Here is a 24,368-nt window from a genome sequence, read left to right on the forward strand (position 1 = left end):
GAAATGTTAAACGATTAAACCTTTACAAATGACCTTCGCAATAGACCGCCAATTTGAACTACGTATTTCCGGTTTTTCTCACTGGCTGGTGAACCTGTGTTTAGATTAGAAAGTAAATTCGTCTCGGCTCGGAGAGGTAATATTTTGGTTTTCCCAACTTGTTTTTTTAAATTAAATAAACTACGTTCCTACCATAAAAAATTGAGGCAATCTGTAAATAAACGTCCTAACCGATTGACAGTCTGATAATCGACTCTCAGCCTGTAACCGCTTTACCTAGAAAGCGGAAATTTCAAAGATAAAATACTCTTAAATAATAGCACGCGTGGGATTTTAGTTTCGAAAGACAAATAGAGCGAAGGACGAATTAGTTATCCTTATGCTATACCTTGTAGCAGAAGGGAATTCTTATTCCCTTCTGCTTGTAGTAACTATGAACGACATATATCACGTATCAAATTCAAGGGTCATCGATTGAGAAACGCACTCTTGGAAAGGCGATATAAATTTATTTTTCCCACCTGAAATTGCATGAAGTTGATATATTAAGACTATAAGACACATTTTTTAATTTAATACCTATCAAGCACCCTTCCGAATTGAGTCATTTAATAAATAATATCAGGAGTCCATCACACAGGGGGGGTTATAGACTTCTGATACAATTGAAATATAATTCTTAATCATTTAATGTTTCAAGAATGCTCAACAGGAATACATTATAACATATTAAACTAGTGTAACCTTAACACGTAGGTTTCACGTTTCCAGGATCCATTTTATACTCAATCCCTATCCCTAGCGAAACAAGGACTGTCTTCAAACTCACAAAGGGCCAAAAATTAGATATAAATGTAGGTATAGACAAATTCGTTTATTACAATCAGAGAAACCAACACATCGGGGCGAGGCCGCCATTGGGTATCCTCCCTGTCGCCAAAAAGCAACCCCAGACGGAGCCCGAGTTCACTACATGCGGGAGGCTAACCAACTCGCACGTCCTCTGGAGTAAGAAGGAAAGATTTTAGTATGATGATTTATCATTTATAGCTCATTCGATTTGTTGCATTGAGGTGAATAATTGATGAAATTTTAGAAGAATTTCACTTAGCCGTTGGTAGAATAATTCATTATAGTTAAATTAATTGTCGTAAATAAAGTTGGATTAAGAGTAATAAATATAATTAAATTAAGAGTAATAAATATAATTACATTAAGAGTAATAATATAATTAGAGTAGCAGGTATAATGGGGTTTAAGATAGTTTATAACTTAATCAAGTCTCAGGAAAAGCTGTCTGGATTTGGTCTTGGGGCTATACGTGCTCAATGTTATGGGACCATATCAAAAACGGATTTATGTACTGAGAACGTAAAATCTTAGCTTTAGCCACTGGTACAGTACCATCCTCGCATACTTCGTTGGGAAACTTCGTCCGCTAATATTTTGGCTCCACCCACAAATTTTGTATATAGCGACTTCTGGTGGTCAAACAATGTCATCGTTTTCTCTATTTCCTGGTTAAATAATTTTTTCCCAAATTGCGCAAGTGGTAAAAAAGCAAAGCGGACAACAATTGCGAGATAACTCCCGATTTAGTATTATTAGGCTTTAAAGTTAAGAATATATTTAACTGATGTTTCTTTAAATAGTAGTTTCTTTAAGTATCTAAAGTATTCTGCTTTGTACTAAAATTATTATTTATTATAACTTCTTATTATTATATACTTTTCTTGTAGTACAGTATTCATAAACCGGGCTCTACATAAGGCACTAGTCAAGGCATTTGACTACTAAAAAAAATGCCTTGACTACTAAAATAAATCGAAATCTGGGGGTTCACTAGTCCACTTGACTAGTAAAAATAATGTCCCAAATATTCGTAAACTATGCGTCTCACTAGTCAGTGACTACTAAAACAAATTGGGATAGGGGGCTCACTAGTCAGGCTGACTACTTAAAAAAAATATCCTTATGTAGAGCCCTGTTCATAAAGCCCAAAATATAAGAGAATAAGGCTGATAGATGGCGAGTGCGAGTTTTGCAATTATAAGCCACTCCCATCGAAACATTCAAAGTAGTCGAGGATAGGTAGGGAATTTTCCATGTTCAACGTTCTTCTTACATAAATCCGTTTTTTTGACCATATTCAAATATTTATGTCATTCTGAATGATTCTGACATTGTATGATCCATAGGCCTGAGCGAGAGAACTTATTTTTACGTCGCAAGTCCGGCAGAATTTTCGACCGAGATTTATTTCATTTTGCTGGTTTCTGTCAGATCATAGCCCCCTGGATCACGCGACTCGCGGACGCAAGCTGCTCGCGCTATAGAAGCCCGCCCAAAGAATTTTTTTCCTATGTTAAAGCGCGTATCGGGGATTTTTGCTCGAAAAATCAAAGCCGTCAGCTTTTAACATGATCGTCTATGGGAGGAACACCGTTTTTTGGCCCTAATTTGGCAAATAAGGGCTCAAATCTCTTGAAATTTTAACCGGATGTGTAAAATAAGGTTTGTGATTTTTGTGCAAAGTTTCAAAAGATTATATCTAGTAGTTTTTTTGTAAAAAATAAAATTAAAACTTAGCCGTCTATGGGGGAACCACGTTTTTTGCCCCTAATTTGGCAAATACTGGCTCAAACCTCTTGAAATTTTAATGAGAGGTGTAAAATAAGGTTTGTGATTTTTGTGCAAAGTTTCAAAAGATTACATCTTGTAGTTTTTTTGTAAAAAAATTAAAACTTGCCGAAAATCAAAGCCGTCAGCTTTTAACATGGCCGTCTATGGGGGGAACTAAGTTTTTTGGCCCTAATTTGGCAAATAAGGGCTCAAATCCCTCGAAACTTTAATGAGAGGTGTAAAATAAGGTTTGTGATTTTTGTGCAAAATTTCAAAAGATTACATTTTGTAGTTTTTTTGTAAAAAAATTAAAACGTAGCCTAAATCTAAGCCGTCAGCTTTTAACATCGCCGTCTATGGGGGACCAGGTTTTTTGGCCCTAATTTTGAAAATACTGACTCAAATTTCTTGAAATTTTAATGAGAGGTGTACTGAAGGAATATTAATGACCGAGCAAAGTTTCAAACCTCTAAAACCAATAGTTTTTCCCTGAAATTCAATAAAGCTTTGTTTGTACATGAGCACAACCATTATTCATTTTAAATTTCCCGGTAAGGTTTCGGCGCGAAATATTGGCGAGAAAAACTGGTTACCAGCTGTTGAAACCGGTTTTTAGCTGTTGAAACTGGTTTTCACTTTACCTCCCACTCTCCTTCCACCTTCAATCCTCCATGCTTCCAGAATCCAGAGAGAATTTGTAATTTTCTAGTGATAATAAAAAAATTCATAAGCACATACAATTTGTTATAATTCCTGAAATGCTAATTAGTATCCACAGTTAGAAGTTCCCTAGATTTATATTTGTATGGTTAAAGCATTTAAATCTTAGAAATAGGTTAGTTTTCCCTTCAAATAGTTGGGAAATTTCAGTTAGAATAACTTTGTATCAGCTGTGAATTTTCCTCTTAAAATTAGACTGAACCACATCAGTTCATTGGCAAACACCTGAATTCCGTATGTTAATTCCTATCTTTTCAATAGCATCTAGGAAGAAATGATTATCATATAGGTTTTTGACCAAACACGCTCTGAAAAAAGCCGACAGGTGTCAAAGGTCACCGGAAGCAATCTAGATCTTCTGGTTGCGCTCATGTACAAACAAAGCTTTATTGAATTTCAGGGAAAAGCTATTGGTTTTAGAGCTTTAAAACTTTGTCTGATCATTAAAAATCCTTCAGTACACCTCTCATTAAAATTTCGAGGGATTTGAGCCCTTATTTGCCAAATTAGGGCCAAAAAACTTAGTTCCCCCCATAGACGACCATGTTAAAAGCTGACGGCTTTGATTTTCGGCAAGTTTTAATTTTTTTACAAAAAAACTACAAGATGTAATCTTTTGAAACTTTGCACAAAAATCACAAACCTTATTTTACAAATCTCATTAAAAATTCAAGAGGTTTGAGCCAGTATTTGCCAAATTAGGGGCAAAAAACGTGGTTCCCCCATAGACGGCTAAGTTTTAATTTTATTTTTTACAAAAAAACTACTAGATATAATCTTTTGAAACTTTGCACAAAAATCACAAACCTTATTTTACACATCCGATTAAAATTTCAAGAGATTTGAGCCAGTATTTGCCAAATTAGGGCCAAAAAAGGGTGTTCCTCCCATAGACGACCATGTTAAAAGCTGACGGCTTTGATTTTTGGCTTAAAATGCTTGATACGCGTTTTCGGGCCCATTGGGCGGGCTTCTATAGCGCGAGCAGCCTGCGTCCGCGAGCCGCGTGATCCAGGGGGCTATGGTCAGATTGACGCCTTGACGGCGATCAGTTAGAATAGAACTTAGAAGCTAGAACTTGTTTCCAATTAACATGGATAATTCCAAATATACTCAATGTAATTTTATAATTCCATTCCCGCGAACATATAAAGTCAAAACAACTCAAACCCAACAAATCAAGAACAGAAGTGCAGCAACACAGACCCTAAAAGTAATCGCCGAACCAAAGAAAAGGAAAACACGAAATTTTCAAACACAATGCCTGGTTCTCGCTACTTCAGGTGCTTCCCTTCTCAAATCATGGTTGAACGGTGATGGGAAATTAATTGAAACTTGAGTTACTTGATTGTTTAAATAACTTTCAGATCGTACTACCCAAACACTTACACTTATGGTAAACGATAGTACTGAAACTGATGACAAAGTGACGTGTCCTTTTGAAAAAGGAATTTTTTCAAATAGAAATCAATCTATTACAACACCATACTTCCAAGATATTATTGAGAGATGCAGAGCTTTGGGGCTACATATTAGAGTATGTACATGTTTTTGATTCTATATATATTAGGAAAGGGTTTATAGGAAACCAGAGAAGCTTGGATGAGTCAGTGATATAAGATTCCTTACAATTTACACTATACATTTCAACATGTTTAAAATATAAGCCTCTAATTAAACCAATGAGATAGAATATATGTATTAAACCTAGAGTTACAATTCAAATCGGCTCTCCGCGAAACACATTGTTTTTATCAAGCACGTTTATCAAAACATAACAGCGCCACCTGTGAGCCGATAGCGGAACTAATTACAACTTTTACTTATTGCTTATTTGCAATCAGAAACATCGTTATGATTTTTATTTCATCTGTTTATTAGATTAAAAAGGACTATAGTTTTTATTATTTAGCTCGCGTATTTTATTTAACACGTTTAAAAAACTATCTTGACAGCTTGTTACGCAGATTATAGCAGCAGACGGTAATAAAAAAGGTTCTTCAAGTGATTAATAGGTGGCGCCACCCCCGTATTTGATAAAGATTCATGCTCGACAAAAAGTGTATCGCGAAACGTCGATCTCGAGATCCCACGTTGTGACTCTAGGTTTAATACATATATTCTATCTCATTGAATTACACAAGCTTCTGTGATATCAGAAGGGGATAATAGAGGAAGGATGACACTCTGTATCCTTTTAATGCTTTAGTTATGTAACGTCATTCTCCCCAGACTCCCCCTTTTAGTTTACTTTCCCACTCATCAAACTATAAATGGGCATCGCACCGTAAGGTGAATTCGATAGTTGTTTGGCACTAAATCCGCAGCAATCATCCCACAAACCTTGATTGTCTTGACGTGGGACAAAAATGCACAAGCGCATGCGTCTTGCCAAATATTTAAGGGAACTATTTATCGTGTATGTGATTCGGTTTAGTAACCTTGCTCTAAGTGTTCCAATGTTGGGAAGAGTGACGTTACACTCACCCCGCTTTGTGCTTGTACACTTCTCTCGAAGAGAAGTATTATATACTTCTGGTGATATTTATAGTATTGCAATTAATAATTACTATATTTGATACAGTTTACATCAAAAACGACTGGTAACGTAATTCTCGTAACAAATCCAAAAAGCCTGAACTTTTTCGAGGAAGGTATCGACATTGTACAAGTCTACATTACCGAATCCGGGAAGTGTACCAGTGTCATCCCATTTTGCAAAATTCGTGTCAAGCAAATCTTTACAATTCACGATGATTCGGACGTTAAAGTAGATTACGTATATTTAGACGAAGTACTTAATACTCTTCTTGGAGTAAATTTGGCGTTTTGTCCGGGTATCATATCGAAACACGAATTTGCGGAAGGCCTTAACAGCATCGAAAGATTTGATAAACCCTTTCCAAGGTTGCAATCGGTTTCTTGCCCCGTCTTGTATAAAGTCGACAAAAATTCGAAAAAACGTCAATGTCACGCCTGTTACGTTTCATCAAGAACATTGACGAATAGGAAAAAAAGAAAACATCTTGAACTTTCTCAGAACGTGAACGCGAAACGTACGAAAGCTGAAAGCAATTATCCAATTACGTTTCTATCCCAAACTAACCGCAAAATTAGGCTTAAGAACATTAGACTCAAGCGAAAATCTTTGAACCGTAAGGTTTCGCAATTGGAGTCTCAAATAAAACACGGAGATGTTCATGTTCGAGTTAAATCCAACTCAGAAACAATTGTTAGTCTTATAAAAACTGAAACTGAATAAATAAAGGACTAGTCAGTCAGCCAAGAATTTAAATTCTTTATGGAAAAATAGGAATTTTTTCCGAAATTATATTAGGAGAAAAATGTTTTTTATAGTAATATCATGGATGAAGGATGCGCGTGAGGAAATTTGTTTTCACTCTACAGGATAGGCAACTCCCTATCTCGAGCGACAGAATATTCTGTATACACTCTGTTACAATATCGGTTGTCAGCACGCGCGAAGCTATTTCTCTATGTAACGTAGCTTTGTACGTGCTGTCAAGAGACAAAAAACTTGAGGATCTTCAGGATTTTAAATATCCGCGAGTTTTTTAGCTCGAGTGCACGGACCTCTAGGCCTTAGTTTCAAATAAGTGTGAAATTGCCTCCAGCCTACTACAGGAATTTGAAACTAAGGCCTAGAGGTCCGTGCACTCGAGCTAAAAAACTCGCGGATATTTTAAATCCTGAAGATCCTGAAGTTTTTTGTCTCTTGACAGCACGTACAAAGCTAAGTTACATAGAGACCTAGCTTTGCGCGTGCTGACAACCGATGTTGTAACAGAGTATATACAGAATAAGCTGTCGTTCGAGATAGGGAGTTGCCGATCCTATAGCGTGAAAACAAATTTCCTCACGCGCATCCTTCATCCATGGTAAAATATAGGGCTAAAAATGCTCGTATTTTGGTTTAAACGATGCAGAAAAATCTCAAAAAATTAACAAATTGGATATTCCTTTGAAACAGAAAATTAAATCCATATCTACATAAATCAAAGTCCTGACAGACTGACTGACTGATAATCAACTTCTTTATGAACGAATTTTAGCCCATGATCTTACTCATGACACGACAGTTATCATAATTTATCTTACTTAAAATATGACCTTCCTTTTAACAAAGAGAGTATAGGGGAGGAGTGGAAAGAGGGGCAAAACTTGTCACGCTTTTCTACCGCGCATCTTCAACGCGCAGTACCGAGGCATTTCCGTTTGAGACATTAAATGATATCGTAGGTGGGGCGACTGAGCCGGAAACTCCCTCGTACCGCTAGTATAATTTAGGCGAGACATAACTATTTACGCTTGTGGAGCGGGGGAGGTTCCACTCCTCCCCTATATTCTCTTTGCTTTTAATAATAATTGCAAGTAGATTTGCATTATTCTCGGCTATTATTTAGTTTAAAGAAGTTCCACTAGAGGCTCCCATTGTCGAAGGGTGGAGTTAACTGGCCCTCTAAGCTTGGCAAAGGCTAATTTTAGCTTCTTCGTTCGTAGACACGTTCTGATTGCCTCCTTTCTTTGGTTGGCAAGGTGTGTAGAGGAATGGTCAGCAAATTAGGGTACAGGGCCGGAAATAAGCACGGGACACTGGACATTGTCCAATAAAATTATAAAATGTCCTATAATATTTTTTTAAAATTAACAGGTCAGGGTCGCTGGACATTTTGACCAATAAATTTTCCAAAGTATTGATAGCTTGTATTGTGACACTATTTTTGGCACAATCCATTGGACAATGTCCCATACATTTTCCTGTCAAAGGGGGATCACTGGACACATGTCCTTTAAGAAATTTTTCGTCTCCAATTATTGTTTCGTCATGTATTTTTTATTGAGTGAGCATGAAATTTTGACTTTTATTTTTAAACAGTACATCATTTTAACAGGAAGGCAAAAGGAATAATAGAAATTTTTACATAAAATATATTTTCAAATATAATTAATGGAAAGGCATGTTTTAACGTTGAACGTTGAATGTTTTTTTTAAGCTTTGAAAGTATGGACGACTCTGACAACATATTGCCTGCATATAGGGCATTCGTTCATTTGCTTTCCACAAGGTGTACAAGTGGCCATGTGTCCACATTCCAACATGACACAGTCTATCTGTGCTTCCCAACAGATTTTACACACATTTTCATCAACAACTCCTTTGGATTCTGAAACGAATATAATATTTATTTAAAAATAATCCTAAATCAAGATATTTAATTTAATGTAATTAATTTTAAAGGTTAATTTAATGTAATTAATTTTAAAGGTTAATTAAATTTAATTAATTTTAAAGGTTAATTAAATTTAATTAATTTTAAAGGTTAATTAAATTTAATTAATTTTAAAGGTTAATTAAATTTAATTAATTTTAAAGGTTAATTAAATTTAATTAATTTTAAAGGTTAATTAAATTTAATTAATTTTAAAGGTTAATTAAATTTAATTAATTTTAAAGGTTAATTTAATTATAATTTTAAAGGTTAATTTAATTATAATTTTAAAGGTTAATTTAATTATAATTTTAAAGGTTAATTTAATTAATTTTAAAGGTCAATTTAATTAATTTTAAAGGTCAATTTAATTAATTTTAAAGGTTAATTTAATTAATTTTAAAGGTTAATTTAATTATAATTTTAAAGGTTAATTTAATTAATTTTAAAGGTTAATTTAATTAATTTTTAAGGTTAATTTAATTATAATTTTAAAGGTTAATTTAATTAATTTTAAAGGTTAATTTAATTAATTTTAAAGGTTAATTTAATTAATTTTAACGGTTAATTTAATTAATTTTAACGGTTAATTTAATTAATTTTAACGGTTAATTTAATTAATTTTAACGGTTAATTTAATTAATTTTAAAGGTTAATTTTAACGGTTAATTTAATTAATTTTAAAGGTTAATTTAATTAATTTTAACGGTTAATTTAATTAATTTTAAAGGTTAATTTAATTAATTTTAAAGGTTAATTTAATTAATTTTAAAGGTTAATTTAATTAATTTTAAAGGTTAATTTAATTAATTTTAAAGGTTAATTTAATTAATTTTAAAGGTTAATTTAATTAATTTTAAAGGTTAATTTAATTAATTTTAAAGGTTAATTTAATTAATTAATTTTAAAGGAAAAGTTCAGATAACCTAACATTATACCTTAAATGAGCGGCCTTTTTCTAAATATAAAAGTAAAAGTATAGAAAAAGTTATATCTTATTAGTTATTACAAAATAATTAGCATTTAATAGTCTTAAACACGAGCACTACTGCACTATCCGCCATTGGTTTAGTGGCGTCTGCTAGCCTGAACCTCTTACCCCTGCGGGATTGGTTGAATTCTCTCAAGCTGAGAGAGGTAAGGGTAGGAGGTTCGATTTAGCAGACGCCACTAAACCAATGGCGGATGGCGTAGTAGTCCTCGTTTTTAAGACTAATTAAATGCTAATTATTTTGTAATAAGATATAATTTTTTCTATAGAGTAATGGCACCTCCCTGCCTTTGGCTACGTTACGCTCTATGAGAAATTAACATGGAGTGCCACTACTCTATACTCTTTATTCTATATTTAAAAAAAGGCCGTTCTTTTAAGGTATAATGTTCCCTCGGGTACGAAACACATTTTTTAGGACCCTAACGGGTACCCGAGTCCCAATTTTAAGCCTTTGCCAATATCCGCCGAGTCTGACAAAATCCCCACGGGTCCAGTTCATGACGTTACCGCGCATGTTTCAATACTTATGTCTTTCATAATTAAAGAAGTAACAAGTTATTAATGTTGTTTAATGTATTACACTATGGGATAATGGCTCGGCTTTGAAATCTAGCTTTTAATTGGACTGTAAGGTCGAAAAACAAAGACCCGAATTGGACCCGAAAGCTAATTTTGGGGATTTTGCAGGACCCGAGGACCTGACGGGTAATAGAAGATGGACCCGATATCCGCGGGTAAAATTTTCTATTACCCGGAGTTTACCCGACACCCAAAAAATCTGGAACCGTACAGCCCTGCAATTTACGCTTTTGACCCAAAATTAAACAGTTGATCCGAAAATCTCATGAAACAGTGTTTGGGCAAAACCTGAGTTTACCTATTTCTCGTTTTTGGTTCCATAGTCTAAGAACTCGATCTTGTAGTTCCAATTTTTCGCAGCAACCTTTATAATCGACGAAATTTCTGACAAGAATAAGTTTAAGTTGGCGGGTACTTAGTTGAGCAATTTGGTCTGGTCCTTTCAAATCTTCCAGAGTTGAGGTAGTAATAGTTTCAATTGTTCCCTTAAAAACAAAATCACTTCATTTCTATCTAGTTCTTAGTTCCAAGCAAGTATGTATGTTCCATAAGTTAGTTACTGATTACTGAGAGCTCGTCATGAAGTGACGCCTGGTGAGGCGCTGTCAAAGTCTTAGTACAGACTAAATAGGAAGATGGACTGCAAACCAGAGTGTAGGCAACTCTCGCTTCAGTCGTTCTCTAACTAGTTCTCAGTAAGTCTCTAGCATTACGAAGCATAGGAAGTCTCATACTTATGGGGCACGTTCAAATAGATACCTGGTTAATTGTAAGGCTTGAGCTGCTGTCACTACTTCTATAAAGTCCCGTTGACCTTGGGGAAGTTGGGCACGATCTGGAGTCACTGCTTTCTTCCTGAAAACAAATTTGATATTAGTATTTATTAAAGCAAGTCTCGTCTATGGTTTAGTTTAAAAAAATATGACGTCAGATAATATAGGGAAACAGCCTACGCTATGAGAGTGTAGGACATAAACTTGAGACACTTGAGGTCGAGAGAAGATAGTAAACTAGTCATGGGAGAGAGCAGACAACAGAATATCTCTGGAACCCTGACAGTGCCAAGAGTTAGCTATCCTTATTGATTAGTTAGGCCTAATCTGTGTCATTGTCTCTTTGTTTTAATGTATTTCAACTGTGTTGTATACTTTAAGAGAGTAAAGAGTCACAGTGGAAAACTATTTGCCCTTTTTCATCTAGCATCTTCAGCACGTATACAGAGGAATTTCGTTTATGACGTCACACTCACACCAGTTGATCATGGATTAACTAACGCTAGGGATTGTTCGTTCCCCCAAAAAGATAACGCATGCATGTTCCAAACGCCCCCTAGCCGCAGTTACTATCCCTAACAGGAAGTTATAAGAAGATTGGACCAAATTTCACGTGTCCTATGACGTCAAAAATTTAAATCCCTCCTAAATATGGGCGCCGCCATCTTTAAAATCCGCAAAAACGATTTATGTTGCCTAGAGATGGCGCTATATCTACATCCGTTTTGGTCCAATAAATTGGGGGAATCAAGGAATAATTCGGAACATGTAGTTGGCGATAGCAATACATGGGAAACACGGTTAGTGAACAATCCCTAGCGTTAGTTAATCCATGAGTTGATAGTATATCGTTGGTGGCGCGACCATAGACCAATCAAAAGCGAGAAATCCAGAAACTAGCTGGTACCTCTAGTAATATTTAGGGGCAACAAGCTTCCACTTCTCCCCTTTATTCTCATTAGTATAACTCTCAACCATCTGATACTACCCTTCTGATGTCACTCACTTGATGTGGTGGTTGAGAAGAAGTGTAGTGATCGTTTCCAGGTGATTCGGCAGCTGGCACGGGGGGTTTTTGACTAGCGTTATTAGAGAGTCTGCTTCCAAGGAGACCTTCTCTGTCATAGTGATAGCTCGTAGAACTACTGGAGGCAACATTGGGAGCGTGTTGCATCACCAGATCAACCAGTTCGGATTTTTCCGTACACGCGAACATTGACACTGACGTTGACTTTAAATACCATTTTAAATCACAAACACGGAGATTCATAACTGTATTTCGATCTAGGGGACTGGCCGAAAGAATTTTGCATTTCCCACATTTTCTTTTAGAGACGCCCTTTTCCTTCGGGAGACACGATGAGCAGAAGACATGACTGCAGTCGCAACAGAGCCGCTGAAAAAAATTAATTGATAGAATGAGTCACTTCAAGCTTTGCTTGGAATAATGGACGCAATGCCAGAACTCAACCAAGAACAACGCATAAGTTTATAAGATAGGTTCCATAAACGTGACATTGGTTATTGAGAGATTGTTGGGGAATCAAGTGCATGGGCCCCAATCTATATCAATATAAATCAAAGTCCTGACTGACTGACAGACTGACAGATAATCAACGCCCAGCCCAAACCGCTTGCCCTAGAAGGCTGAAAATTTGCAGGAACGTTACTCATAAGTAGTAGGCGCGTACTAAGAAAGGTTTTTCCAATCCGCCGCCATCTTAAAAAATGGCGACCAGAAATGTAAAAAGTCTTGTCTATGCAACAAAGTCCGCGCTTTTCAACCGATTTTGTAAATATTTAGTACACTGCTTTCCTTTAACCTATCGGCGGGTTGAATGGTCTTTCGGGTTCGATTTGTTGCCATCTTTTTAAATGGTGGCCAAAAACGTAAAACCCTTCTTTATGGAATAATGTCCGCGTGAAAAATAATAAAAAATGTCCCGACGGGCTGACGGGCAACGCCGAGTGCCCTCGCTCCTATAGGGTGCTACAAAAATATCAGTCATCAGTAAAATCTACCCATTCTTTGTATCATTTTGATGGAAGTTCTTATTACACGCAAGCGACGCCGCGGGTAACAGCTAGTATTTTATATTTAAATGGGGCACTTATTAATTCATTTCATGAATTGAAGAAGAAATTAAGATCAAAACTAAGTGAGATAAAATTACATGCACCACATCAGGGTTCATACAACTTTTGGAAAACAAATTTCCCTGAGTTTTCCAGGTATTTCCCGTATATGGAGTATCCTATGGAGCAAATGTTAACGAAAGAGGGGGGGCGGCAAATAAGACTATAACATACTCAAAGGACATCCCCGTATCACTATTAGAACCAGAGTTCTGAACCTCCAAGTTTAGTGTAATGTTAATCCTATGAAGATTTTGCTTAATTACTCGCCCCCTGATTGACGCAAATTTCCCTGAATTTTACTAATTTTATGAACGCAGCACATCATTAGAGCATGCATTAAGTGGCCAGTGACAAGTGAATTTGTTCTATCAGCTGTTACTAATTATTTCTAGCCTACAATTAGTCCATTATTAGACTTCAAATTTTTAATAGAATACACAAAGGAGTAACGTGTGAAAACCCAGCTTAAAATTGGACATAATAAAAAAATGTAGACCTTTTTTCAAAAAAGGGATTTTATAAAAGAGGCTTAAAGGGAGGGTGAAGTAGAAAATCAAGTGATTTTTTATCGATTCTTCTACTAATTATAAGACCAGTCTGCAAAGTCAAACATGATCTAGGAAATACAGTCTCCGAATAATTTTAAAATTCAAACTAGGTTCAGATTTTAAGGATAATTTTAAAGAAGGACCTCCGACCAATCGCGTAACGCCCTGCCTTTTTATTAACAAAATTCTCGTGGCACGTTCCGTGTCTCGCGCCACGATTGTCACGTCGCGCGCCTAATTTTATCAAATCTCGTGATAAATTTCATTCGACACGTAAGGTGCCACGAGAATTTTGTTAACAGGAAGGCAAGGCGTTACGCGATTGGTCGGAGGTCCTTCTTTAAAATTATCCTTAAAATCTGAACCTAATTTGAAATAATTTTAAAATCATTCGGAAACTGTATTTCCTGAATGTTTCACTATGCAGACTGGTCTTACAATTAGTAGAAGAATTGATGAAAAATCACTTGATTTCCTACTTCACCCTCCCTTTAAAAAGAGGACTGCTGCGTCTCCATTTGTTTACTGGCGTCTGCTAAATGGGATTGTTGAATTCTAACAGGCTAAGAGAGGTAGGGGTAAGAGGTTCGATTTAGCAGACGCCACTAAACAAATTGGGGCACAATAATACTCGTTTTTAAGACTAATTAGTTGCTAATTACTTTGTAATAAGAGATCATTTATTTTTCCTTTTATATTTAGAAAAAGGCCATTATTTTAAGGTATAATGTTAAGTTAAACTCTAATCCTTGTTTCTAAAGACATGGATTCAAATAACAGAGCATCAGTCAAAAATTTCGCTAGCTTGTTGCTAATTCTTTGTCCAGTACTTAGATACGTACCTTCCGCTGTAAAAGTCCTATTTTGTCGGAACAATTAATGCAGGATGATGATAAACTATTCATTTTACATCCCAAATTCATTTAAATTTAAATCCTGTAAAAGAGATTAAAACCAGATTTCAAATAAAAATTAACTTTAATTAAAGCTAGGTTTATGACCTTAAAAGGGCTTTTTTAAAGAGTACAATTTTGTATTCAATCTGCATCACTAAATGGTCGGGATTGTGATTCAACTTTCTTGTCTATAATCAGTTTAAAGCTGATATGGAAATGGAAAAATGGAAATTTCTAAAAATTGACGTCACTTGACATTATGATGATTTATTTCAAAACGGTATATGCGCAACTGGCAACTGATAAGATATTTTCAGCATAAGGGGTGTATCGAAAGAGAGAATGAAGAAACTCCAAAATTTGGATTTTCATTTCAGATATCGGCAGAAATGTGAAATTCAATGGGGAATTAACACCTATATTGTTATCAAATGTTAAGTTTTGAGGATATAACATTGCATAAAGCTTAGAAAAATTCTTCAGTACCCCTAATTAAGGGGTCTTTTTAATATAAAACGTCTTTTGGCTAAATATTATAGATCAAGCTTGAATGAATATCCAAGTCCCTTCAACTTCTTAGTAGCCTTTACTAGCCTGCCTTAGACTGCTGTCGCGAACCAAGGGCGTGTATTTAAGTGTTTAGAGATTATTTGGCTACAGAAAGCATATATTTCTCGCGAACAACAATACTTTATATTGAAATGAAAGACACACCTACGAATCTTGACCTATAGCACATAGAATGAATCACTGATATGCAAACAGTTTTAAGCCTTTCGTCTAAAATAATTCTCATTACATAATGAAACAATTTTTACTAACTTACCACTATCTATTGTTTACTTTTCGAATACTTTTAAAGGAACTGATGCATTTTGGAATTTTAATACACTAGAAATACATTTACGGTGGTTTTAGAAACTCACTTTCCGCTTGTTTCACTTCCTTAACTTCCAATTTCCAAACCCAAATATTGTTTCATAAACAGACGACGCTACTGTTGCAAGACCAGCAGACCTAACAACTCGGCACGCGTAACGCGCCAGTCTAACTGGAAAGAGATATTGCAGACCCAAAAGGTTGAGGCCAACAGCACCATTTCTGGCGGGAGTTTTGAAAACGAAGTAATGAAGTCCGCTACAGACAGTTATGATAGAGATATACCAAGGAGCAAAAACACATTTGAAATCACAAATAGTACCTTTAGTGCTATTGCTCGATAACGAGCTATTAAAAGACTAAAAACAAAAGCTAAAATTGAGGAAGCCTGCTGGGAAACTGGACAAAATTTCATTATGTCTAAAACATTATCAAAAATATGTAATGTTGGATTATACCATAAGTCTATTATGTAAGGTCCCTTACATAATAGGGAAACAGCACGAACAATTCAGTGACGTCACCGGTTTGTAATTTTTACCGCCCGATTTGAATTTTGAATCGGCCGCCATATTGTATGTGTCGCCCTCTACAAAAATACATTGAACTCTCGAAAGATGGTGCTATACTGTTGCGTTTTTGAGTGTAAAAGCAAAGCTGTTGCTGAAAGTCGTGAGATATTCTTTAGAATTCCATGAATAATAAGAAATCAAGGTAAAAAACCTTGGATTTATCAACTTTTGGGACGTTATGGCCGGGTAATCATTTAAGCCTTGGCTCCAATTTACCGTATTTTTACAGTAAGGATCCTCATAATTAACCAATGAAATTTTTTCTATAGGCCTATACCTTTTTTTAGTTGTTTCGGCTAAAGTTTCTAAATAATCTGATGTATCGAAATTAATTTGTTGATTTGCCATGTCTTCCACTATATTTATAAGGTGCTTTTTACCAATAATTCACATACAACATGGCGGCCATTAAATAAAAACAAATCCAGAGGTCGCGGCTTCCGGGCGTGACGTCACTAGAAGGTCAAAAACCGCTTCATGCTGTTTCCCTATAGACTTATGATTATACTAAGAAGAAGTAAACGTTAAAATAGTACATTTTATATGGTGACGTGAAATTAATTATAGGCTGTGCGAATAGGACTTTTTCACTTTTCGTTGAATATCAAACTTATCGGTTTTTTAAGAACATCAATCAGTAGGAATTTTGAAAATGAGCAAAATAGTAGGTTTAAAAATTTAGGCTAAATACCAGTTAAGCGTTGCCTACGTTATATGATATAGCGTAGGCAACGGGTTCAGACTAAATTAATCAACTAAAGTAACAAATTATAAATTATCGCAGAGGAAAGGCTTATAAAATCGTAATGATGTAATAGAGAATGGACTTGACTGCAGTTAACGCCCTCCTACAACGGCAGAACTGACCAAATACCAAATAGTTTGGTACAGACAAAAAGCCCACCATTTAAACCAAATGGTCGGTCTTTTCGTATTCTAGAATAGTGAAAACCAGGAATACATAGATTTCTCCTACTCTGCTTCTTTAAGCGCCCATATACCCCATACTAATATCTGGTTGAAGGTAAGGGGAGGTGTTTAAAACTTTGTTAAACCGCCAGCTCACCCTTTCTCGCGTCTCATTGGTTATTCAATGCAAAGGGGTGAAAATCTCCCCTACAAAGCATCAGACCCTCACTTATCCAATCAGGAGCCTTCCCCCACTAGCCTTTTCCTCTGTGAAATTTGCCGCTATTTTGGTGGAAAGGGAGGGGCCATTTTAAGCCACACCTCTCTGTCAGCTCCCTATACGATGTTTTGGATACCTCTGTTGGGTACGGATAGGTCACAACTCACAAGTTTCGTTGATATCACGTGATTTCTAAGTTCAGAAAAATTATGCCTGTCCCTGACGTATGGGTGACGGTTTTTACAGCTCCTCCACTTTAACTCAAGCAGAAAAACACAGAAAATGACTTATTAACGATTCCAAGTAGATGAAATCTGTGTTTTTCTGTGAAAACAGATATTTGAATTCGTCGGTGCGAATTTTCAGCTCATTATTTGGTCAAAACGAATACTTTCAATTACTTTGAACAGGTCAAAATTTGTAGGCCCTAAGTATGGGATGTTAGTTTGACCAGCTGGTCCTATTCTGAACCATTCGGTAGTATCGGTGCTACCAGAAATATATGACTTTAAAGTCATGAGCTACTGGTGCTACTATAGTAGTAGTAGCAAAATGAAGGGGAAACGTTTTCAAAGTAAACAAACCATGACACATGTTTTTATTAACCGTATTATCAGAGATATGATTTATTTTTCGATTTCAAATAAGTTGAAAATTTGAATACAAAGGATTCAATTCATCATACTTTACAGCTTGGTTCAACGCTACTTATATTTTCCGTTCACAATCTGTTGAATTACTCTCTATTTCCCACACTATGAAGGCCAAAAACACGATAAGAAAACCCTTATCTTAACACTTCTTGACACATATTCTACCATCCTACTAGTCACGTAAAATAATAGATTTTTTTAATAAGAGGATAGAGTTTGAGATGGCTGCCCAACAATGTAAGTATTTAATAATTAAATTAAATCTTGGATTTTCTTTCTTTTTTATTATAATTACATTTGCATTCAACCTCAATAATTTAAGTTTTTCTTGAAAATATTATCATTATCAATTTATGATAGTCAACATTAATGGTACGACTACGACCTCGGTAATTTCGTGTATGCATTGTAATGCTAAAAGTATAACGATAGAGTTTTAAATCTCTCTCTTCATTTCGACCGTATTAAGCCTCACATGAAGCGTAGCGTTGTGTGAGTCTGATTTTCAAGCTATTGAATGTGTAACGTTGAGTACAAATCCATTGAGAAACCTTGAAACTTATTTAGACATTAACTAGCTGAGATTCCTGCCCAATATTAATCACTCGGCCCACTAAGCAAACATTACCAGATTAAACGGCTCAAATGCGAGAATATCACAAGGTAATAATTCTTCTTCAAGGGACTAATTGTCTCCACTACGGCTAAGTGTAAAAGTTTCTCAGAGAAACGGTTAATAAAAATTGTACAACCAAGGCGATTCCGAATGCTTTCTCTGTAAAGTAAGCCGAATTTGAACACCTCGTTTATTCTCGACACAATCTTGCCTCTGTCGTGGTTCCTGAATTTTATTTCACGTCGACTCCCAGTTTTATTTGTTTAACCTAGGCCACATTTATATACTGTATTTGTGAATATGGACTCGCAGGGTTATGCCAAATCCCTCCCCAGTACCCCACGCTGAGGTAGGTGCGCGTGAGAGAGATATCGGGCTGTGCCGTTATAGTTACCTTTTTTCCCGCTTTGATTCTCCTTATACGTGCTCACTGTCCTTTCAAACGTCCACATACCTATATTCCGTCTTAACCCTTTATCGAGCCGTCAAAACTGTGGCCCCACTTTTGAAAAGATCTATTAAGATTCTATGGCGAAAAAAAGTTCAGTGGTATTCTTATCTCTTGGTACGGCATGGTATTTTTTTATTTATCAAACGTCCACATACCTATATTCCGTCTTAACCCTTTATCGAGCCGTCAAAACTGTGGCTCCACTTTTGAAAAGATCTATTAAGATTCTATGGCGAAAAAAGTTCAGTGGTATTCTTATCTCTTGGTACGGCATGGTATTTTTTTACTTAAGACTTTTTTCAGTAATATCAGGAGTTCATAATAACCCCCCTTCGGGGGGGAAGTATGAAACTGGCCATAGAGCTAATGTAAAAATCGCGAACAACAAGATTCTGTCGTTGCGCATAGAATGGATTAGCCTGTTTGTGGACATACAACCTTACAGTATATCGTAGTGGTATTTATGCTCCTTGGTTTTCGTTCCAAAACTTCCGTTGGGTGGGACCTCCGTCGAAAAGAAAAATGGCGATATGGTGGACGTAGAAACACGTTGCAATTCTTATGTTAAAGATACTGGGAATAAATTTGTCCAAACTGTTTTAATTTAACCACGGAATTCTCACTCACACATATCACAACGAAACATCATTGACGATCGTTTAAATGTTTTGTAGAAAACTAGAAACCCCGACTAAAAGCCAACTTCTTAGCCAAGGCTTAATTTACACCGTCCCGACATAAGCAGACGTGAACCATTTTCGCTCTCAAAATCACAAGATAAAAATAGTGCTAACCCGGAAGTGTGTAAGTTAATGCGCGTAGGCGCTAAAAATGGGGTAACTATTTCTTTGGGAGTTAAGCGGTGTATGAATCCGCTGAGCTTTACGGCGAAACTTTGTTGTTACGGGCATTTTAGCCAGTTTCGTACTTCGGGCTATTATGAACTCCTGGTAATATGAATATCAAGGTTTGATGGCCATAATCTCGTATAAAACGATAGAAAAGCGTTAAATTTTAAGGGCAAGTCTCATTTAAATCGTAAAATTTTAAACACTCTTGAACACTTCTATTACTCACTCCATATAAATACAACAATAATTGTTCAATAATTCCAAAATTTTAATTTATTTCAAACGTTTAAAACAACAAAAAGAAATTTGTTTCCTCAAAACATAATCTTCAAAATTTCGCGCCACCGGAAGTTAGTGTTGGTCCCCTGTGACATTGAAGGTCAAAAGTATTAAAGAAATAAGGCTTAATTAGGTTTAAAGCAAGTCTCGACTGTGCTTTAGTTTAAACAAATGCCACTAGATGCAGCCATAATCGAATGGTGGAGTTGATTGGACTCTAACCTTAGCCAAGACTAGTTTTAGCTCCTCCCTTATGGACGAATTCCAATTGGCTCCTGCCTTTGGGAAGGTAAAATTTGTGTGCAGAAGATCAGCCAAAATGTTAGGGGTGCCACAGGAGTCGACATTTGCTTTAAGCCTAATCTTATAGACAATGTTATTGCCAAGGCTAATTTGAAACTTTAAATACCTCTTACATATTTATTATTTATGATGCAGATGGGGAAATAAAATAATAGAAGCGCATTTCAAACATCACATTAGATTTTTGGGTGAACCTGGATGGTTTTTAAATTAATTCAAAAAATTGTGTCTAGGTGAAATCTTAACCGATTTTAACTAAACTTGTGTTATTTCAAAGAGAACAATAGCCCCTACCAACAAATCATTTGAATTTTTATAACGGCTCATATCTTGTTCTCGGGCTGGATTTTGCCATGCGCAGAACCTGTTTTACCCCAAGAGTCAGACTCTAACCCAATCTGAAAAATAAGAGATTTATTTTCGTCGCTCAACAACGGATGATACTACAGTCAACTTTTTTAGTCACGTGATCCTATCCCTTAGATGAAGACGAGACCAAGCCAACTTGTTTATTTGTTGGTTGGGTCTAACTGGATTTAAAAAGTGCATTTAAAATGAGAGTTGCCCTTTAATAATACAGTGTGGAAGAGATCAAAGCAACACCTACCTTTGTGGAAAACCCCCAAAACCCATGACGGACTACTTCACTGCAGTACATTTTCGAGCTCGTATACAGGGTGTGACATGTGTCATTGTATGCAAATGAGAACGTGCAACAAGTATCATAGTGAATATCGTTTAATGATACGCACTTTGAAACGTTAAAGACCTACGATTAAGCTTAGGAACTAAGGCATCACACTACAAATTAAAGGGCTGTTTGGTAAACCCATCAGCGTAAATGTTCGATGTGCCTACCGTCGTGGTGTAGGTACTCTTCAAGACGATTTCCATGCCTTGCATTACGTTTTCTAGCATTTGAGGAGTGATTCGTTCAATTGCGCTTTGAATTCTGGCCTTCAAGTCGTCTAGATTTAAAGGTTCTGTTGCAAACACCTTCCCCATAAGAAGAAATCAAGTGGGGTTAGGTCAGGGGATCTTGCTGGCCACGGAATTGGTCCACCTCTACCGATCCAACGGTTTGGAAAGTGCTCAGTTAGCCATTGGCGAACATTGACCGCCCAATGTGGTGGCGCACCATCCTGCTGGAACCACAGGTCCCGCATCACTGCTAATGGTAATGCGTCTATCGCATCACTAAACTCGTGGCGCAGGAAGTGCAAATATCTGTCACCAGTAATGTTGTCCTCGAAGAAGAAAGGTCCGATGATTCTGTTCCCAGAATGCCACACCAAACATTTATCTTCCATCAAATTTGATGTTAATGTTGCCGTAACCAGTATGGATTTCGTTGGGTCCAGTAATGTAAGTTATGTCGGTTTACCGTACCATCCTTGTGAAATGTCGCCTCATCAGAAAAAAGAACCCTTCTTAAGAACAATGGATCGGCTTCAATTAGCTCGCGCATGGTAAGACAGAACTCTTGACGTCTTAGGTAGTCATCGTCCGTTAAGGCTTGATGGAGGTGGATATGATAGGGCCGGTAGTGATGCCGATGTAAAATGGCAAGAACGGTTGAATGGCTTAGACCAACCTCTTCTCCGACCGCTCTACTACTAGTTGAGGATTGGCTTCAAAACGTGCTAGAATGTCGACTTCCCTATCATGATTACCAATTATACGGTCTCTTCTACGTTTACGGTCTTACACGACGAAACTCCCGAAATCTCGTAGGTTGTCTCTAATGTTCGTGAAGGTTCTTCGAACCGGCCTTCGTCGGTTTGGGAAGCGTTCGGCATAAAGCAATGCCGCTTGTTGAACGTTACCGCGACATTCACCCAAAATAAACGTCATGTCCAATTTTTCTCGGTTGAAGTAGGCTGCCATTCGTCTACGACACAGGACTTACAACGTTTATACGAACTAAGCTGCTAGTAACGACGCGTATACGTTTGATTGAATAATGTGCCGAATTCTCAGTGCCGCGGAAAATTCTGACCTTCGTAACCTCGAATGGATTCCTTATCTAAGTAGGCCAAAGCCACGAGTTTAGTGATACGATAGACGCATTACCATTAGCAGTGATGCGGGACCTGTGGTTCCAGCAGGATGGTGCGCCACCACATTGGGCGGTCAATGTTCGCCAATGGCTAACTGAGCACTTTCCAAACCGTTGAAGCGGTAAAAGTGGACCAATTCCGTGGCCAGCAAGATCCCCTGACCTAACCCCACTTGATTTCTTCTTATGGGGATATGTTAAGGGGAAGGTGTTTGCAACAGAACCTTTAAAAGTAGACGACTTGACGGCCAGAATTCGAAGCGCAATTGAACGAATCACTCCTCAAATGCTAAAAAACGTAATACAAGGCATGGACAATCGTCTTGAAGAGTGCCTACACCACGACGGTAGGCACATCGAACATTTAGGCTGATGGGTTTACCAAAAGCCCTTTAATTTGTAGTGTGATGCCTTAGTTCCTAAGCTTAATCGTAGGTCTTTAACGTTTCAAAGTGCGTATCATTAAACGATATTCACTATGATAATTGTTGCACGTTCTCATTTGCATACAATGACACATGTCACACCCTGTATACGAGCTCGAAAATGTACTGCAGTGAAGTAGTCCGTCAGGGTTTTGGGGGTTTTACACAAAGGTAGGTGTTGCTCTTATCTCTTCCACACTGTATATTGAGTAAAAAATACCACCAACTATTTTTAGTGGATGCACGTTAGAAAACATTTAGGGCACAGATAGAAGACATTCTATTTTTTTAGAAAACTACATTACCTTGAATATATATATTTTTTTCACATCTGGAGTAAGGAATGACAAATCAGTTTGTCAGAATCTTTCGGAATCAATTTAAAATCAGGTTTCGTGAAACAAAAAGCCAGTCGTTTAGATGGAGTTAAGTCCTGACAAGCTGAGCCCACAAACTTTACGTAGGAAGTTGAAATTTAGTAAAAATGTTTTTCTTAAGTAATAGAAAGACATAAAGAAAGATTTTTCCATTGCGGAACCATCTTTAAATATGGCCGTCATTAATATAATAAGACTTCGTAATAACAAACCGTCTTTCTCAAATATAAATAATACCAGCTCGCTTTATTCCATGAACGGCTCCATCGAATGATTTCCATAGGTATATTAAAGGTTATGGCCGGTTCTTGCTCATGTCCAACCGACCGTATTCAATAGTTACGTAATATAATCAATTGTTGAAGCATACAGAATTTCAAAATCAGAAAACACACACTTACAATAATTATGCGCGGCCATTTTGAAAAATGGCAGCAAGAAATGTAAAACCTTAATGAAATAACCTTCGCTCGTTTCAATTGTTTGATCTAATATTTAGTACACTTGTTTCAAATATCTTATAATGAGTTTTTATGGATTTTGAGCTTGGTTTTGCTTATCTTTTAAAATGGCGGTCCAACAAGTTTTAAAAATGTCCCAATGGGCTGACGGACAACGCCGGGTGCATGTCTCTGCTGGTTAGGTTAGATATCGCTTTAGGTTAGGATAAATGGTGAGAGAGAGGGCACTGACCCCCGGGCGCAAGGCTTGTTGGGGGCGCATTGAGTAAAACTATTCCCCTCTAGCAATATTTGCTGTTCCTTTTTCCCGGCTTAAGGGGGCACATATTATCTCGGCCCCTGGGTGCAAAATTGCTTAATCCGGCACTGGTTGGCGTCTTCTACCCCGTTTAAGTCCTTTAGAAGCGATTTTTAAAGCTTACTAAATTTCTGTTTCAACAGACAACTTGGGAGAATTTGAGTTCAAAAAACGACAATTGGATGAACTTCGACAAGAAGCCTGGGAAACGCCAGATAAATTCTGGGGTAAAGTCGCCAGTCAGATAATTTGGACTAAACCATGGGACAAGGTTTGCGACTTATCCGATGCCCCAATCACGAAATGGTTCACCGGCGGGGAACTAAACATGTGTTACAATTGCGTTGACAGACATGTCGAGAATGGATGTGGAGATATGGAAATTTTAGTATACGATAGTCCAGTTACAGAGACAAGGAAAACTTACACTTATAATCAGATCTACGATAAGGTACAAATATGACGTTTTCATTAAATTTGTGTAGCTGCTTAATATTTTACGTTTATATTAGG

General features: G+C 36.6%; 2 protein-coding genes and 1 long non-coding RNA gene across 5 annotated transcripts; 1 reads left to right on the forward strand and 2 right to left on the reverse strand.

Moving 5' to 3' along the window:
- Positions 1 to 2,732: 2,732 nt before the first annotated feature.
- LOC149708941 (uncharacterized) lies at positions 2,733 to 4,285 on the reverse strand. The gene is made up of 2 exons (XR_016381236.1): positions 4,150 to 4,285; positions 2,733 to 3,327 (listed from the first exon to the last, which is right to left on the reverse strand). It is a non-coding gene; the product is annotated as an uncharacterized LOC149708941 (long non-coding RNA).
- An 87-nt stretch (positions 4,286 to 4,372) lies between these two features.
- LOC149708942 (uncharacterized) lies at positions 4,373 to 6,623 on the forward strand. Its single transcript, XM_089864388.1, has 3 exons — positions 4,373 to 4,625; positions 4,710 to 4,879; positions 5,927 to 6,623. Exons 1-3 carry the CDS (start codon positions 4,436 to 4,438, stop codon positions 6,602 to 6,604), a joined length of 1,038 nt encoding a protein of 345 aa, XP_089720514.1. The 5' UTR covers positions 4,373 to 4,435; the 3' UTR covers positions 6,605 to 6,623.
- A 1,552-nt stretch (positions 6,624 to 8,175) lies between these two features.
- On the reverse strand, positions 8,176 to 15,487 carry LOC149708943 (E3 ubiquitin-protein ligase rififylin-like). 3 transcript variants are annotated; one of them, XM_089864389.1, is made up of 6 exons: positions 15,329 to 15,487; positions 14,449 to 14,542; positions 11,926 to 12,315; positions 10,906 to 11,001; positions 10,445 to 10,631; positions 8,176 to 8,528 (listed from the first exon to the last, which is right to left on the reverse strand). In XM_089864389.1, exons 2-6 carry the CDS (start codon positions 14,527 to 14,529, stop codon positions 8,353 to 8,355), a joined length of 930 nt encoding a protein of 309 aa, XP_089720515.1. In that variant the 5' UTR covers positions 14,530 to 14,542; positions 15,329 to 15,487; the 3' UTR covers positions 8,176 to 8,352. The 3 variants fall into 3 exon arrangements, with proteins under 3 accessions (XP_089720515.1, XP_089720516.1, XP_089720517.1); XM_089864390.1 differs by having other exon boundaries at positions 15,429 to 15,483; XM_089864391.1 differs by lacking the exon at positions 15,329 to 15,487 and adding an exon at positions 14,608 to 14,645.
- Between the last annotated feature and the right edge of the window lie 8,881 nt (positions 15,488 to 24,368).

Source organism: Phalangium opilio, unplaced genomic scaffold (assembly GCF_054372755.1).
Source record: "Phalangium opilio isolate 3A_F unplaced genomic scaffold, DU_Popi_V2 ptg000013l_1, whole genome shotgun sequence".
Taxonomy (NCBI): Eukaryota; Metazoa; Arthropoda; class Arachnida; order Opiliones; family Phalangiidae; genus Phalangium; species Phalangium opilio.